The following is a 17,425-nucleotide window of genomic DNA, read 5'->3' as shown; positions in this document are numbered from 1 at the left end:
GTATTTCTGTGTTGCTAACCGCATAATTAGCGTGATAAGGTCAAGCCAAAACGCACAGAGACTGTCAGTGTAGCATCTCACACACGTCTAAAAATGCGGGTCAAACATAAACTTTTAATTTGCATAGGGTAAGTATTGTCCATTACATGTCGCAATGCTCCGGCGGTGACGAGGCGTCTGCCAGAGGTATAAACAAGGAAGCCAACAAATCACCGGAATACGCCTCAGGTGTGAGCACCGACCCACGAGTCACTAATTACCCGATACGACACAGCTGAGGCGTTGATCCCGCAAAAAAGGAGCAGGAGAGGAAAAAAGAAAGAGAGACAGGTCGCGCCGAGCGGACCTGACAGTAAGTTTAATGGGTGTGTTCAATAAAGACATGAAAGATCACGACTGTTTGTGTTTTATCAGCTTAGAAATAGTGTTTGTTGATATTTGTGACTTTGGTGAAGATCAGATCACATTTCATCACCAATTTATGCAGAAAACAAGGAAATTGCAAACAGTGCCGTTACTTTTTCTTGCGACTGTATGCGTCTGTCTGCCCATGTGTATAACACTGGTCTGAAAAAGCCTCTGATTAAAGTTTTTGCGCTTATGATGTCACAAACTAATTGAAAAGCACCCAGTGTGGAATGAAAGAATGAATAAAAACTACAAACAGGTATGAGCAGCAGATGGCCTGACAATGCGTTTGAGCCAACACCCACACACCTGATACGACAGAAGAAGGATTTCTCCTGCATGCAGTCTGGCGGGGATGACTCTGAAACGGAACACAGAAATGTTTAAATTCAACAGCAACACAATCAAGTCAAATGCTAGTCGGGGTCTCGGCTCTTGCATGTGAACAAGCTTGGATTGATTCCATTAAATAAATAAATAAAGACATTTAGAGGCACAGCTCTGCACTTAAATGCAATGAATTGAGTCCACTGGCCAAAGTGCATCCAGGCATATGGGAGACAAATGGCAAAAGATAAAGCGCAGCTTAATAATGACTGTTATACTGGTGAGCATATGGAAACCCCGTCACAGCTCTGGGTCTGATGTAGAAAATGATTTAAGTTGTACCATTCAGTGAATTTCTAGGCTTTCCTTTTCAGTAGCCCATTACATGGAAGCTGCTTAAAGTGTTCACATTTTATTTCTCTTTCTCCATATTGTACTTGTTATTTCTGTCAACTCTGTATATACAGCATCTATTGAGAGAGACCCCTACTGTTGGTCCTCCTGAGGTTTATCCTTATGTGAATTGAGGGCCTACAGATAGAGGGTGTGATCTGTTATAAATAAAACTGATGTGACTTGTCACTCTCATAAGCACAGCTATTAATACAGATGCCCTCAAGTGGATTATTGATGTTGTGTCTGCAAAGAGCCTTGTGGCTGGCATACCCGTTCCGGTGCACATGCTCCAGGACGGCAGGCGATAGGGCGTTGTGAAGCTGTAAAACACGCTAACATCCTGTGGTGTTAAGAACTCCACAAACTTGGTGTTCTTGAACACATCTCTTTTGCAGTTGAGAATGGAGGCTGCCTGCTCAGAAATGTAGACTATTCTTCCAGTGATAAGAGACACTGCTACAGCAAAAACATCCTGTGGAAAAGACAAAAATCGAAATAAAACAAAACTAATTTGACAAACACTTCCATTACCGTGTTGCAAAGTTTGAATTGTGTGCATATTAAAGCTTTTATAAGTACATAAATAGATTTACAGTAAATATCACTATGATTTTAAATTTAATTGAATGACTCACATTGTTTTTGAGGGTGTATTCAGAAGTAATGTTGTCTATTTCCTCTATTGTATAAGATGAAACATCAAGACCTGAAGGCTGACTGTCATTAATCCTCAGCAGCTGGTAATACTCCTCATTGGCTGCAAAAACAGATGCAGTGATACTGTCAAAGCCTAATCAAGGCTGAGTACACTGTACTGAAGAGATGATATAAACTCATATGTTTATGAAAACAACTTTGATAAAGTTGGGTAAGGAGTCAAATAAAACAATACGCTACTACTCATGTGGATATCATAGACATGTTTTAATGATGGAAAATGTCTCAGTGCTATGCTAAGTGCATCTTATTCTCTAACAACCAAACTAAAGACTGTACTCCAACCCACCCATGTCCACCCGTGAACATTTAAAGAAGGCAGAATTAAGTATTTACAGACCATTAAAACTGACTAAAATCACATCATTCATGCTTTTTTTTTTGGGTTCACCTTTAACCGATCAAACATTCAGCTAAGAATTATTATAGTACAGATACCATTCATGTAGAAATATCTACTTCTAAGCTGTGATTAGGAACAAATCACAAAAATGGGAATCTTTTCTGTAGACACTGGTAGTAACACACAAGAGAGCAAACAGAATGCACTTTACCTTCCACCTGTTTGACACAGCGCAGGGCGTACTTAAGGGTGTTCAATGTGCTGGACTTATTATTGTGTCTCTTCTCAGCAGGCAGATGGAGCTTCAGCTCTTTCAGAGTTTTAATCACCTCCCTCTGGGTCTTGGCTTTGGCAGACTCTTCACTGCTGCAAGTTGCACAATAGCATACAAGAGTACAATAGCAAGTCAGATACCGCAAGAAGTTAAACCTCCCTCAAAAAAAAGAGATTTAAAAAGTACATAACTTATGATGTATCATTTTATAAGCAGTACTGATGGCAAACTAAAATGAGACCACTGTCCTATGAGGGGGCAACAAATGTTTGTGGTTACACTGCACTTACCTGCATCCACTGGTTGAAGGGTTGTCCTGCTCTGAGCTCAGCAGACTGAAGGCGTTTGAGCTGCCGGGAGGAGACGGACTGTGCGAGTTTGAGCTGGGGGAGAGAGAAGGAGAACTGAACTTTCTGCAACAAAATAGAGGGGGGAAAAACACTCAAATGATCTCAAAGAGACACACAAGCAGAGAGGGAGAGACCTCACTGATTCTAACTCAGTCTGTTGGTTTTCCAGACCCCTGTGTGACTCTTGAGTGCATGTTCAAAAGTTGCAAACATAATCTTAATTTCAGCCTCTTCAGCCGGATGGACTTTGCTTGGTTGCCAAGATAACTTTGTGATGTCATGATAACTACTATAATGACAAAAAATCTATTATGACTGAGCAAACTCCATCTGTTCAGAACGATCATCAGATCCTTTGGAAAGTCTGGATAAACCTAGTAAGCAGACTCTGAGTTAACATTTTTGTGAAACTTTACATGTACCTGTTTCCATAGGTCCTGTCTTTCTCATGCCTGATTGTGAATCTGTAGGTCTGTTAAATCCTTTTAAAACATGAAAGCATGTATCTGTAGTGGAAACACAACAAAGTCTGGCTCGTGGAAGACCTGCATGCAGCTGAAGAGTTTGTGTATGTGTGTGATCCCCTGTATTAACCTACAAGCTTAACACTGCACTAATGCACTAAACTCCACAATGGTCAAAGACACTGACTCACCAGAACACAGGTTACTATGAATAACCTGCTCACCTGTCTTAGAATAGAAAGCACCTTTACAAATAGCTTCTCCAAGCACAAATAAGTATCTAAGTCTACCAGATATAGCCATCAGTACCCAAGAATGCAACAGCTGCTTTTAGTTAGTTAATGCTTTACACTGCTTGTGTGCTTAAGGACATTCTGTGATCGTGTAGCTGAATTAGCAAACCTCTGTTTTTGCTTTTAGACTGAATATGCAATAGTAGGAGAATCAGAGACAGTTCATTTAATTTGCTATGTGGTGGTAAGTCTGCATGTCACCCCTCTGCTGAGATATGTTACCAAAAACAACACACGAAAAGAGGAAGAGGAGTTTTTTTTCCCCCACTCTGTGCTCAAGGTGAAGACCAGGGCAAGATGACTTTGTGGAAGTAGTGGTTTAATAGATGGTGCTCAAGATGGACATTTTGAGCTGTTAAAACCATTAAAAGAGAGTTTCAAATTAAAGTGAGAAGATTTCAGTATGCTGTGCTCACACATGAAAGTTGACATGTGTATTCACAAATGTCAATACATGCTATACACCAAATCTACTGAATCTTTGAGTTTGATACTGATGTACATTATTGTACCACACTGTATTGCACAAAGGAAAAACAAACAAACAATCTAATAACAGTAAAGTAAATCAATGTCTTGCAGGATGGCACAGACTGTAGGTCAGGTTATGCAAAGTGCCCTCTGAATTAGCTGTGTGTACATTAATGAGGAAAAAAAATGAACTTAAATGATTTTAGCATATGGCTGCAATATAACAATAAGTGAAAAATTTAAGGGGGTCTGAATACTTTCCGTACCAACTGTATGACCCCAGATGTCTCTTTGTCAGTTGCCATAAAGCTGTGATGTGCAAGACATCCAGCTGTACATAATGCCCTTCATTCAGCTGTTCAAATACAAACTCACAATAAAAAAAGCAATGTCGAATGTCAGATTAAAGATTAATTTTCATCAGACACAAACAGTCTCATCCTTCTTCCAGTTCACGTGTTAATCTAGCCTAAACATGTCACAAGGATTTCTCTGTACTGAATGCAATAACAAAAAATCTGACCAAAATGTGGAACTGTTTCTTTAAGAATTACATTAGCCTACATTGTTCTAACGCTAATACAGCCACATTTTCCCTCACTTTCTCTAATGCAAATGTTATCCTTCTCATCTCATATAAACATGTACAGCTGGATGGATGAAGTGGAATGTTTGTGACAAGAGGAATGGTGCTAATGGCAAATTCTATGGCTGCTGTCAAAATCAACAAACATCCCAAAAACCAAATAATGGCTTAATCTCTTGGAAAACTGCCATGTGATAAAACACAAATGGTCACTATGGAAATGGTCTGGCTGACACATACAGTATTGTTTTACATTTAGCTATTTTGGGTGAAAGAGCTGGAGCCAGAAATGAGAGAGAGTGAAAGAAAGAGGTACAAAAAAAGTTAGAGATGAAGGTAGAAATTATATTTTTGCCACTGAGTGACCGGTTTACAAAAATACAAAAGGTTAGAAGTCCAGCTGAAGAGAGGGAGGGGTGAGAATCAAAGTGAGAGATTAAGTTGCAGTTATCACGTCAGCAAATGAGGGAGGGAGGGAGCTGGTGTATGTACGGTGCGGTCAGGAAGAAGGAGTGGTTTAAAAATAGATCTGGACTCAAAAGGTTAGTAAGGTAAGAGAGGCTGGGCAGAGAAAAAAGAAAAGTGAAACCACCAACTCTGCCCGTTCTGCCCAGAAATAAACGGAGACAAACGCTGCTATGGCAAAAACAAACAGTTCGAGAGCGTGACACAGCCCATCTGGCATGAGGAGGAAGCCGGCCGCCAGTCTCCCACGTTCCCAGATGACATCAGTCTAGTCTTCCTACTGGGAGCAACAGTTTTTTTCACTGCTCAAGACCCTCAGACTGTATTATGTCTGAACCTATGCTGTGGTTGCACCCAGGCAGTTTTTGTGAGTTTTTTAAAATGTTTTGTCCTTGTGATTCAACCGCAAGACTGTCACATCTTTAACACTTTAGCTCAATAGGCTTAACAGACCCAGCAAGGTTTATTTCAAGTCCAGTAAAGTAAAATTTGTGTGGCGTAGCTGGGACATTAATAACACAAGTCAGTCTTAAACATCTGGAAAAGACACCTCATGAATATTAACTCCTAGTCAGATTAATAAATGCTGGTGTCAGCCAAGGTGTAGTGCCATACCAGTGTTAGATTAAAAGCCTCAACCCTTTAAATTCATTACTGAAGAGCTCTGAGAAAATGAGGAGTCACACAGAGCAGCGTATATCAGTGAGCGTCTCCTATAGCCTCCCAAATAAACATGATTTTCATAACACTACTATGAAATGTCACACTCTTTATTTTCAGATATTTTACTGAAATACAAGGAGTGCTCAGTTGGCAGGAAGAGTATCATTACATAAAATACAATTTAAAAGCTATGATTCAAATCAGTCTCACAATTAGTTTTGTAGAGAAGCTCTCACAGTCAGATAAAACCTATTAAGAAGGTTCACTTTTGTTTCAAATGTGCTTCCTGGTGAAGCATTTGACAGCCATCACTGAAACCTTGGCTCACTCATTTACAGACATTAGTCAGCACTGACAAATACGTCTGATGTTGATGGATGAATTCATTATGACTAGGATGTGGAAGGCAAGGCAGACATAATTTTTCATTTTTATGCTGAAGAGATGTCAATGAAGGTTAACTATGACTGCACAGTGAACCCAGCAGAATTGTTCCCACAAAGAATGCTACTTTAAAAGCACCTGTTCAGTTTTAGCTTTGTCATTTAATTTTCTATAAATATTAGAAATCTTGTCATAACAGACGTGTATCAGCGATGTGAGCCATGACTGTTGCAAATTGTATGTAGACTATTAGTTGTTTCTTTTCTGCTGACCTACTAGTAGACACATAGCTTCAAAAGTGTACTGGTATTAGCAGTGCATTGCAATTAACGCATACTGTATATCCTCACATTGTTAATGCTTTACACTGTGTGCTTAAGAACGCTCTGTAATTGTGTGGCTGGATTAGCAAAACTCCGTTTACAAGCAGTTGTTTGTCTACACTGAGGACAGCACTCAGCTTGCAAAACAGTTTTCCTGTTAGCCATGTAAACTAACTGAGCTTTTCCTGTTAAAATGAGAAATGTTTGGTCTTCATCTCATTTAATATCTCCAGCTGCTGACTCCCCATCCTGACTTCCTCCCCCTCAGAGTTTTCAAAGTTTAGCCTTGAAAAAGGAATCAACACTTGGGTGTATAGTCACTCAAGCAAATCAGAGTGGTGACCCACCAAAAACTGCTGGATAGAGGGAGTATTTCTGCCCATTATGTATGTATCACATAAGTATGCAGGTGCTTTTATGCTAAACTGCCAATGGCCCCACCAAGCTCAATCTCTCTCTTCTCTTTATACTTACAGTCACAGTAATAGAAGAAAACCCCAGGCCTACTAATGGCTTCATCATTCCCACAATCAACCACTGACCTCTTGTTGCTTTCAGATGATTCCAGCAGTGCTGAGTCTTTACTGTTGCCGTTGGAGCTGCCCGTTGACTCGTGGCTGTGACTCTCATTGCCGTGACTCTCGTTACCATGTGACTCAGTCCCGCTCCCGCTGGAGCCACTGCTCTTCATCTCCACATCCTCCTCTGGGAGGGATCGGGAACGGACGTTCTTGCGATGGTGGTGTGGTGAACCGGGAGGCTCCTGGCCACTGCTGTCACTCCCCTCAGAGGGGAGGCCCAGGTCAGGCCCACCCTGACTGTAGCCACCCATCCGGTGCAGCTGTGCCATGGAGCTGCACCCTGAGGCCCCCCTTGGCATGGAGCTGCATGAGGTGGACGCTCTGCGCCCTAATGCTTCATCCTGGTCCTCCAGCGCTGGGTAGTGATAGGGCTTGGAATCTGGATATTCTGATATGAAGAGGTGTGCTGCCTCGACTTGTTCCAGGTTAGTTGACTGGATGATGAAAGGACGCAATCACGCCATTTTCACAAGGGTTTCGTCGGAGGGAATAGGAGAGAAAGGGAACTGATCTGCTGAAAGAAGAAAATTATATGTTAGGAATGAAGTAATGCTTGTCCACAGTAAGTTATGCTTAATTAAAATAATTAGAAAACATATGATTGAGTAAATATATGCTGGAATCCTGTGATTGCAGCAACACAACTGTTGACTGAAACAATCAGCTGAGTCAAGAACGTCTAAAGTCTCTGCAAGAGAAAGAGTATTTTAATGCCATGCCTGTCATGAAGTGAAATCAGTGGCCTCCTAGAAGACATGAAACCAATATACACAGTTGGCTCTAGAAAATAATCAGCAAAATGCAAGATACATATGATTTATATTATGCAAGTTAAAGGATTCAAAAACACTGGCAAGGTGCTTGAATACAAGGATGCCTTCAAACATTCACATACAGTAAATATGTGTACAGTTCAAAAAGGTTTGAGACATCTCATCTAAATCAATGCTGCACCAATTTGCTTTCAAAAAGGTGTCTTTTTGTCTTTTATCTGGTACAATATCAAAACACACAGCAGGGTTTAACCTCTGAAGAGCTCTGCAGGTGTTTCTCTAATGTAGTGCACAGTAAAAAGCCTCATGGGTACACACAGTGGGGCCTTTAAGAGCAGCAGGTCTGTCTCATCTGAGCTCTCCAACCCTTTCAAAGGATTACCCACCCTAAGACACCTGACAGCATTTATGTGAATGCCATCACAGTTTGCTTGCCAACAGTGTGCAACTTTGGCTTAGTTTTCTATGGCCTCCAGTAGTCGACTGATGCAGCATCACACTGTGTTGAGCAAAATCAATGTCAACTCAGATAACGAGGCTATATAAATGACAGATTTCAGCAAAATGAGAAAGTATACATACAGTAAGTGCCTGTTCCAACCACCCACTGTGGATCTTTTATACCCTCTGTCTACTTGAGGTGACACAAAATACAGTTCGCGTAAAGTGCAGGGGGAAAGTGACTTAACTAGGAGATTACTAAAGATGTACTTGAGACCTCACCAAGGACTGGGGTGCATTATGCTTATGCTTATGCATTATGCTAAGTTTGATAACATTTTATTCAATTTGAATCCAGCATGAAATTATTCATAGCATGCACTTTAGCTAGAGACAGCTTATATAAGCACTGACTATAACTGAAAAGCTGCTACCCGAATGTCATGTGCCATAATTACATATTGTTTTTAAATAATAAATTCATTTATATTTTAAATACAATACTTTTGACTTGGACTGGTAAACCAAAATCCATGTGGAGACACGTCATCACATATGGCCTGTGTCAAACTGTTCAAGAATCAGACTATGATCATTTGTAAGAAAATTAATGACATAAACACATTACATGCACTAATAAGTGAAAGGCCAAATGGCTGAGATGGCTGTGTGGTACTTCAGCCCAAAATTATATAGTAAAATTGTAATTATACCATAACGATGTAATTGAACCCATGATTAAGCACTTTTGTATTTCAACTCTCCAAACTGAATTCTGGAACAACTACATTTTAATTTTGCAATACAAAACTAAGCTGACCTGTTAATTATGTTCAAATGTGAGATTTAGACCACAGGAAAAAAAGCATTCCTCACATAATCCTGTTTCCTGGCAGCCTGTTACGTTAAGTTAATTTGAAAGCCATAAAGCGCCTAAGCATAACCTCCAGCTTAGCCGTTTTCCAGGGATAACCTGACTAGGTGATGGCACGCTTTCCTCTCCATCCTGCAATGGAAAATGTCTATTTTCTACTCTAACTTAAGACACAGCTCTTTGCCCTCCTTAATACACCTGAGCTCTACAGATATGTGTATGTGTGTTAGTTAAGCAGCAAGCCCTTAAAAGCACAAGGATTTATTTAATGTACTGTAAGCTTCTACGCATTGTAACGCACAGTCTGTTGCTTTGTTAATGATCTGTCGAAAGGTCTGAGTTAGACTGTGTCTGTACAGCTATTTATTGAAAACACAAATGGGGCTGACTGGAAAGCAAAAGCCTGAAGCCTCATGAGTCTTGGGTTTCTTCATCCCTGCTGCTGTGTGATCTAGATCAGGATATGGTGACATCATTATCAAGACAATTACAAGAACGTAAGTAAGCAACTGATGCTGTACAATTTGGAGGCTGCGTGATGTCAGGGGCAGCGTGTAAAACTGCCGATGATGTCTAGGGTGAACTCAATTATAAGGGCAGACGAGGATAAGCAAAACACTGTCTCTTTAATCAGAGCACTGGTCAGAAACAAATGATACACAATGCAGGAGTCTGACTCAACATGTAACTCTCTCAGGTCGATAATCCAGTCCAGGGTCAGAGCCAGCAAACTCACACATCCATGGTATCCACAAGAAGAATGATCAGTAAGGAAGTCCATAAGTCGATGTACAGAATACAGACAGAATCAGTAGGGTTAGGCAGTAATCGGTGGTCACAAGGCAATCCGGGGTCAGAGCTTGAAAAACACGCACAAGAAAAAACGCTGAAAAGTCTGAACATGGGTTAGAACAATCTGGCAGCTTCCTGGTGGGTGGAAGCTGCCTATAAAGGGGTGAAAACAGGTGCAAGCAATTGCCACTGATTAATGTGAAGAGTCCATAGCTGACATGACACTGTGACAGGAAGTGGTGTTAAAAGAGCATGACAATGGAAGCAGAAGAGACAGAATCATGACAGCTTGATAAACTACTGAGTAATAAGTTTGACAAATGGCTTCTCTTCTGCATGTTTTGTAGTTAACCTATCTTCTACAGAATAAAAAAATAATCTCCTTAAAGCCGTCTATTATGCACAGCGGACCATCCACCTGAGAAATATTACTTAGCCAACACACTGTACATAATGAGTTCTCTGCACAAACAGCTGACAGGGTTTCTTGCTGCACAGAGACATTTTTGGCAGACACTGCTGCAGAAGACGTGCCAGGCACTCAAATCCTGATCCAAAGTTAAAGAGCTAACTGTCAATGTTCCAGAGATTCACTAAGTCCAAGAGTTCACACTCATTAACTGCCTGACATTCACCTCATTACCTCATTATCATGCCAGAGAGAGAGAGAGTAGAGGTGTAGAGGAGAAAGAGCAGAGGGGAGAGAGTGAGACTTTCTAATCAGGGATCCTACAGTGATGCTATGGTTTCATAAACACTATCTGGCTCTATAGAGCTGAGGTATCTACTGTTTGGAAGATAAGACAGACTGTAACCAGATACGGGGTCAATGAGCAATTTAGATAGAGCAGATATAGACAGATACATGTCCTCCTTAACTCAGAGAAATATTCTTCTCTCTGGAAATCCTTTCTTTTAATTGTGAGACTAAGTCAAAAGCAATGCCAATTTCTGTACTTAGGTAAGTTCAACATTATCTTCTGTTGTATGTACTTCTGTCAAAGCACTAGACAGTCTGCATTAACTTTCTCAAATATATTGTATACACATTTTAATTATATACATATTTCATTTTAGCCTAGTGACATGTAGCCACTGATGCTTCCGGTCATCTTCAAATATCAATGTAAATACATGCTTTTTTGACAACACTCTCCCAAACAACAGGGATGAAGCAGTTACTGGTTTCACAATAAACCACGGTAAAATTTCCTATGCTTAATATTAGTATTTAAAACTTTAATCACCATTAATTAATTGATGACCATGCTTTGAAAAGCTCCCCAGCTGAAGGGTTAACCAGTGTCAAGCATCAGCCAGTTACCAACAGTCTCCCAAATGCAGGTGCAACATGGGTCTGTTTAGTGTTGTGATCCAAAACTCAACTGGCACAGTGCCGGTTTGTGCTGAATGGGCACACAAATGAAAAAAGAGGGACTTGTTCACCTGCAGACCAAGAGGTCTGCACATGATGTCCCAGCACTAAGAATGGGCATTTTATGGGCACCAGTCTTTTAACTGTCAATATATGTTCAGTCCAACTCAGCTATAAATTTTACTTCTGTGTTTTTTTTTCTTGTTTTTCCACATCATTCACTAAATCTTTCATCCCACTGAGCTGCTGCAGGCAAGTAAGCAGAGGAGAGAGTAATGTGGATTTCCTGTCTCCACTAAGTTGCATCCTACAGTGAGGTTCACTGAGGAACAGGTGGGTAACAAGGAAAGATGGGAAACATAACATAATTACAGGTTATTTATTACTTTAGCTGGGCCCTTTCAGTCATTTTAATGCAATCAAAGGCCCATTCTTTGCTGGTGGCAACATGTTGTCCTTTCTGACAATGATGGGACTTTTAGAATGTTCATCCAAAGGCCATCACACTTTCATTGCAAAAAAGATGGAACTCTCAATTAAGAAATGGCTTAAAGCCAATAAAGCTAAAGTTGTATATAAAGCTGGAAAAGAAAATTTGATTGCATTTGCAATCAATCATTGTTTTACACATTTGCCATGTAGTCGCCATCTTGCACAGTGGTGCAACGCTGCAGTTTTATTAACAAGCTAAAAGGCAGTGCATTACAGCAAAATAACTTTGTAGATAGGTACTCTTCACTGACATCTTAAATAGTTGTAATCGATCATATGCACACTGTACTCTACACATTGTGCTACACATTCCTAGACCACCCAAGGCTGTATCCATTTTCCTAGTAGCTAATGAAAGGACAAAGTCACTAATGTCCAAACTCAGAAGGAACTGCCTCATTACAGAGGGATGGTTAAGATCGCCATTTTTCTCTTCAGTTTTTTCACCACCATAATTCAGCTAGAGAACTTCACATAGAGCTATAGACTGAAAGGAACAGATATATTCCACATAAACTGCTGCACAGATGACGTGGTAACTTTCCAACTTGTTTAGTGCACTAGACTGTCCTGTAACATGATCTGTTTAGAGAGTACTCATCCAATCTTTGAAGAAAGTCTGCCTTATGAAACACAGACAAAAAAAACATTAGAAAGCACTTTTGGATGGGGAAATTTGTACCCGGCACAATGCCAAATGTTCCACTGAGCGCAACAATAAAATTATGTTTGTTCTCTTCTCTTTCTAAGCTGAGTACGTCTATGACCACATCAGACCTGTTCCTGATGGTGCTGGACTACCCTGCTAAATTAGGCTACATGTTTTAAAGCTAAATACGGACTGTTTCACCAAAAGGATTAAGGGCAAAATGCTATTTTATTATGTTGGATTAAACAAATACTGGCAACATTCATATAATTAAATCCTAATTTTTGGATTACATCTTCCAAGACTGGGCTTTATATTTCTTTAAGCAAAGTTAACAACAATAACAATAAACAAACCACCCATCTAAACCATTTTACGTGCAGATCTATTTACATTATTCTTAATTTAACGTTTGACTTTAAGCCATTGTTATGACTCTTTGCATAATGCAAAAACATGCATTGTGTAATCAGACTTAAAAACATGCAGTTCCCTCCCATGTTTCCTGAAAAGTTAAACAATTCTGTGATGCAAGAGATAGCTTCTGATAACAGCATTAGGTAAGTTACATAGCCTGCAGCTAATTGTCCGCTAAGGTCTCCTACTACTAGATTAGTAGCTACAACTGAATTCTAGGGTCAAACAAATGCCGCGTATTAAAGGCACACTTTCCAAAAAAATAAGAGTCTTCATAAAATTGAATTATAGTAGCTGAGATTTACTTCCCACCGCAGAGACAGACAGCATGAACATAATGGTCAAAGCACATAAAAAAATAATTCTTCCATGAGACAGTGTGCCCTTGACTAAATGAAGACAGGGGAGAACTGCCTCACGCGTCACAGCACGATGACCGTGTCTTCGAGGAAACCCACTGGGTCTCACCACACAAATTCTCTTATCGCTGCTGCATGTGAACTTTTGCCATGCGCTGCTGCAGTGCACTCTTTATGGAAGGCGCTATGCCTAAGTTTTCAGTGACACTAGAAGGCACGTCTACAACGCAATGGTGACTGACCACGTACCATCACTATTTCAACTTGCGGTATCGTGGTATAGCCTATATTGAACTTTACTGCATAATGCATTTGCTCTCTTTATGTAAATCTAATTCTTCTGAGCGCAAATAATTGGAGCACTTCACCTGCTGGTGCGTAATTGTTTTCTCATGGAAGCGTTCACGCCCCCCGGCCCGGTGCCCTGCTGGAGTCTATGGTAGTCTACTGACCAGGACTGACCCTCACACTGACACAATTATGCAACTTCCACATTTCACAACAACATAATATTTTACATATCCAAACAATCTTCATCTCACACGTTTTAAAACACACAAAAATACATATACAACACGATACAACTGAAGTAGCAAAAACTCCACCAACCCCACAAAAGGCAGGTCCTCTACTAATTCCGCCGTCTCCGTAAAATAAAGCGCTCTGCAGCTGGATCCTGAACACAAACAGCGCACGGATTCCGCTGGTCCTGCGCTGGTCTGACACACTGCTCTCACTACTTCTTCTGCTCTACACACTCACTGAGACTGTACTCTGCCCTGGATCCCCAGCGCAGGAAGTGACCTCATTTCGGGCGCACCGTCCAGCTCTGTGCTCACTGTTCCAGAGAGCCGTCCGTCTCTACCTCACAGCGCTCTGAACCAATGGCGCTGCCCGTCTCCACGTGGTCGGCTACGGCAACTGTCGCTCCGCGCTGTTACTGGTCTCTGGTGCCGTCGATCCTTTACATAAGGATCTCACCGCTTTCACGTGGAGACCCATGGCTAATCACTACGACGCAGCTGCCGGTGAATGTAGTGATGCTGAAGGTTGGTTTGCAGCGGGTCAGCGTGGCTGAATGTTATCTAAACGGTTATACAAGTCTGCCCGCAACCAGTGTGGGGAATTGTGCTGCGCGCCATCATTTGTGTAACCATGAAAGTTTATTGAACCTGCTAAAGATGTGATATAACAAGGTTTCTTATCTAATTTATAGTTAAGCCATCAGTGCAGTGTTACACTGATATTGTTGCAGTTGCATTGCGCCTTATTTATATTGTAGGCTCCACAGAGCCACACAAAACAAAACCATTGTATATATGTATATGTCTATATATATAATTAGTTTTTTTCATCAAGCATAACGTCGTGTTGCAGAGTTGTGTTCTCTGTGACCACTGTAGCCCCATTGTTGGTCCAAAATACACAAAAACGAAGAAAAACGAAAGTTTACAATATAAACATCATTTACTTTCAAGACTCCTATATTTGATATTGTTAAATGTTTTGTTGAACTTCTGTAAACTTTTCTATTAAAAGCCTGTTAAAGTACAGCACTTGTTTCATATTAATTGGTCAATGGCGAAATGAACAAGAAATCAAACAATGTACATACATAGTGTAGCTTTCATGACTATCCCAACTCTGGGTTTTGAAGTCAGTGAGAGACAGAGCCAGTCAAAAGTCAGGTTATCCCCTGGTGGCTGCGTCTGCTTCCATGTCAGCTGCTCCTACAACCATTTGTTAGTGGTGAATTTATTGACATGCCTGCAACAAAGGTTTGGTGACAGGTACCAACACTCATTGCTCCAATTAAACTGTATGATACTATACAATGGGATATGAGTCTAACAGCCTCCTTATCATCATGTATGGTTGAATGCCATGCCATCACTCTGATGAACAGTTAATCCATGACTGTACAACAAGACACAACAATCACCCCAGTGCAATACATTGTAAATATAATCATCTACTGTATGTTGGGCTTAAAGCCCTCTCCTATAATGTCTACCATCATCCTTTCCCTAATTTGGAGTGCTCATATTCCTATTTGAATGCACACTTTTCTATTTGTTTATCTTCGGTTTTCTTACCTTTAATTTATTATTTTTTTTAGCATTATTGTTTTCTGTTTCCTGTTGTCTTACAATCACTCACAGAGCCTCAGTACCAGAGTCACATTCCTTGTAAGGTCAAGCATACTTGGCCATTAAAGATGAGTCTGAGTCTTATTTTCTGTTGTTAATGCAAATTTACACAGCAATTAGGCCTAAGGTTTATTGCTGAAATAGTACAACAAGGTATATGCAAAAGAAGATTGGGAGGCACAAAGTATGACCCAAATCTTAACATGTATCTCGCTTTTAACCAGCCATACCTATTTGGATACTGACACATCTGAGAGAAATTAACTTACATCTCATACTATACTGACCTCACAGGTCACACACAGAGAGCTGCTATGACTCTATCTTACCATCTCCTCTGGACAGAGACAGAAGCAAAGCAATATTCACAAAATCTACAGTGATCTAAATGGTTGTCTTTATTCCTTCATCATCTAATCCAGCATTATCTGGGATCATAGATGGAACAATGTCTGCTGTGTGATCTGTACTTGCACAGAAGAACAATTTCCACATAAGTAACGGAGCACCAGGTGACAAAGTGGGAGTATGTTTAGTCTCACCCCCTCTTCCACTCATGTGAAATTAATAGATGTATGTTTAGACAGAAAGGTACACAGACAGATGTATTAATTTTAGCCAGTGGTTTTATAGCATTGTAAAGTGACATTGCTATCGGACTAATTGTGTTTAACTCCTGACACTAAAGTAAAGAAATATATTAATTTTGTTTGTTTTTTTTTGTTTGTTTTTCTTTTAATTTCCTGATGACTCCAGTCAAATGAAAGTGAGATTGTGGGTTCACCCTTTGACACATTGTCAGACAAAAGTGAAGCATAAGAAAATGGAGAATTGTGCACACTATCGGTGCTCTGAAACATGACTTATGGATTGAGTTTTTATCTACTCCTAGCAAAGCCTGAATTAAAACTCGCCTTAAAAGAAAATCCATCAACTTAACATAAAGTGGAATGAGTCACTCAAAACTTTGTACCAATAGAAACAAGCCTCATATCCCTACAACTCATCTCCCTTTATGTATGAGTGATGCAGACACCCCATTGTATCACAATAGGAATAATAATATTCATGTAAACCACTGATGACCGAAAAATGTGATGAGACATGATGAGGCAATTTAAGCATTTCCCTTGTTTGGTGTCTGAAAGTAAAGGTGTGAGAGTGATGCAAATCAGCTCAGCAGTGCTTGGTGTTATCACGCTCTCTATGAAAAGGACATCTCTGCTGTGAGGGGGTGGAGTAGGACAGCTACCATATATGATCATCACCATTCACACAGCCTGCTGAAGGAAACAAGTTCATGTGCACAGTTTAGCAATAAACGTGCAGATTAAAGCACATATGGGCAGGGTGCAACTACTGTGGCAGGTTATCACAGTTTTAAATGCTCATCAAATGACCACACGGTGACACTATTTGCATTGAAGTCTAACCAGTTCCTCCTCAGCCCATTGCTCATTTCTGCCCAGGTTTCACAAAAATCTGTTTTTGAATAGTCTGACACACTAGACACAAACATGGCCTCCTTGGAGTCAATAAATCAAATCAAATCAAATCAAATTTTATTTGTATAGCGCCAAATCACAACAAAAGTCATCTCAGGACACTTTACAAAGTAAGGTCTAGACCTTACTGTTATCAATATTATTACATAGGGAAAACCCAACAAATCCCCCTTGAGCAAGCACTTGGCGACAGTGGGGAGGAAAAACTCCCTTTAACGGAAGAAACCTCCGACAGACCCCGGCTCTTGGTGGGCGGCCTTCTGCCTCGACCGGTTGGGGTGAGTGGATAGAGGAGAGACAAAAGAAGAAAAGCAACAAGACACAACAATCAAACACTGATCAGGTCGATGTGGCCGGTGACTGCTCGTCAGAGACATAGAGCTCCAGGGCCAGGGCAACCTGCAGAAAGGTACAGGGAGAGAGAGAGAGGACACACTACGGGAGAAAGGAGACACAAAGTTAGTAATGTGTAATAGTGGCAAGCTAGTGGCAGAGGTGCATGCGCAGACAACTGGAGTTATGACCTGGTCTGAACAGCCAGATTTTAAATCAT

General features: G+C 40.5%; 1 protein-coding gene across 10 annotated transcripts in view; it reads right to left on the bottom strand.

Annotated features, from left to right (window-relative positions):
- per2 (period circadian clock 2) overlaps nucleotides 1–14,143 on the bottom strand; it is a 26,361-nt gene extending 12,218 nt beyond the window's left edge. For 6 of the 10 annotated variants that reach the window (XM_020595810.1, XM_020595800.1, XM_020595807.1 and 3 more), the window contains exons 1-7: nucleotides 13,827–14,143; nucleotides 7,007–7,559; nucleotides 2,756–2,848; nucleotides 2,403–2,557; nucleotides 1,767–1,888; nucleotides 1,402–1,603; nucleotides 718–769 (exon numbers count right to left, since the gene is read on the bottom strand). In XM_020595810.1, the coding sequence (XP_020451466.1) occupies nucleotides 718–769; nucleotides 1,402–1,603; nucleotides 1,767–1,888; nucleotides 2,403–2,557; nucleotides 2,756–2,848; nucleotides 7,007–7,344 (962 nt within the window). In that variant the 5' untranslated portion in view covers nucleotides 7,345–7,559; nucleotides 13,827–14,143. Of the gene's footprint in view, nucleotides 1–717; nucleotides 770–1,401; nucleotides 1,604–1,766; nucleotides 1,889–2,402; nucleotides 2,558–2,755; nucleotides 2,849–7,006; nucleotides 7,560–9,869; nucleotides 9,976–13,585; nucleotides 13,770–13,826 lie in introns of those variants that run through there. The other 4 variants (XM_020595801.1, XM_020595805.1, XM_020595802.1 and 1 more) reach the window with 4 other exon arrangements.
- Between the last annotated feature and the right edge of the window lie 3,282 nt (nucleotides 14,144–17,425).

Source organism: Monopterus albus, unplaced genomic scaffold (genome assembly GCF_001952655.1).
Source record: "Monopterus albus unplaced genomic scaffold, M_albus_1.0 scaffold28.1, whole genome shotgun sequence".
NCBI classification, from domain to species: Eukaryota; Metazoa; Chordata; class Actinopteri; order Synbranchiformes; family Synbranchidae; genus Monopterus; species Monopterus albus.
The sequence above is the reverse complement of the archived record's forward strand: the minus strand, read 5'-3'. Positions and strand labels throughout refer to the sequence as shown.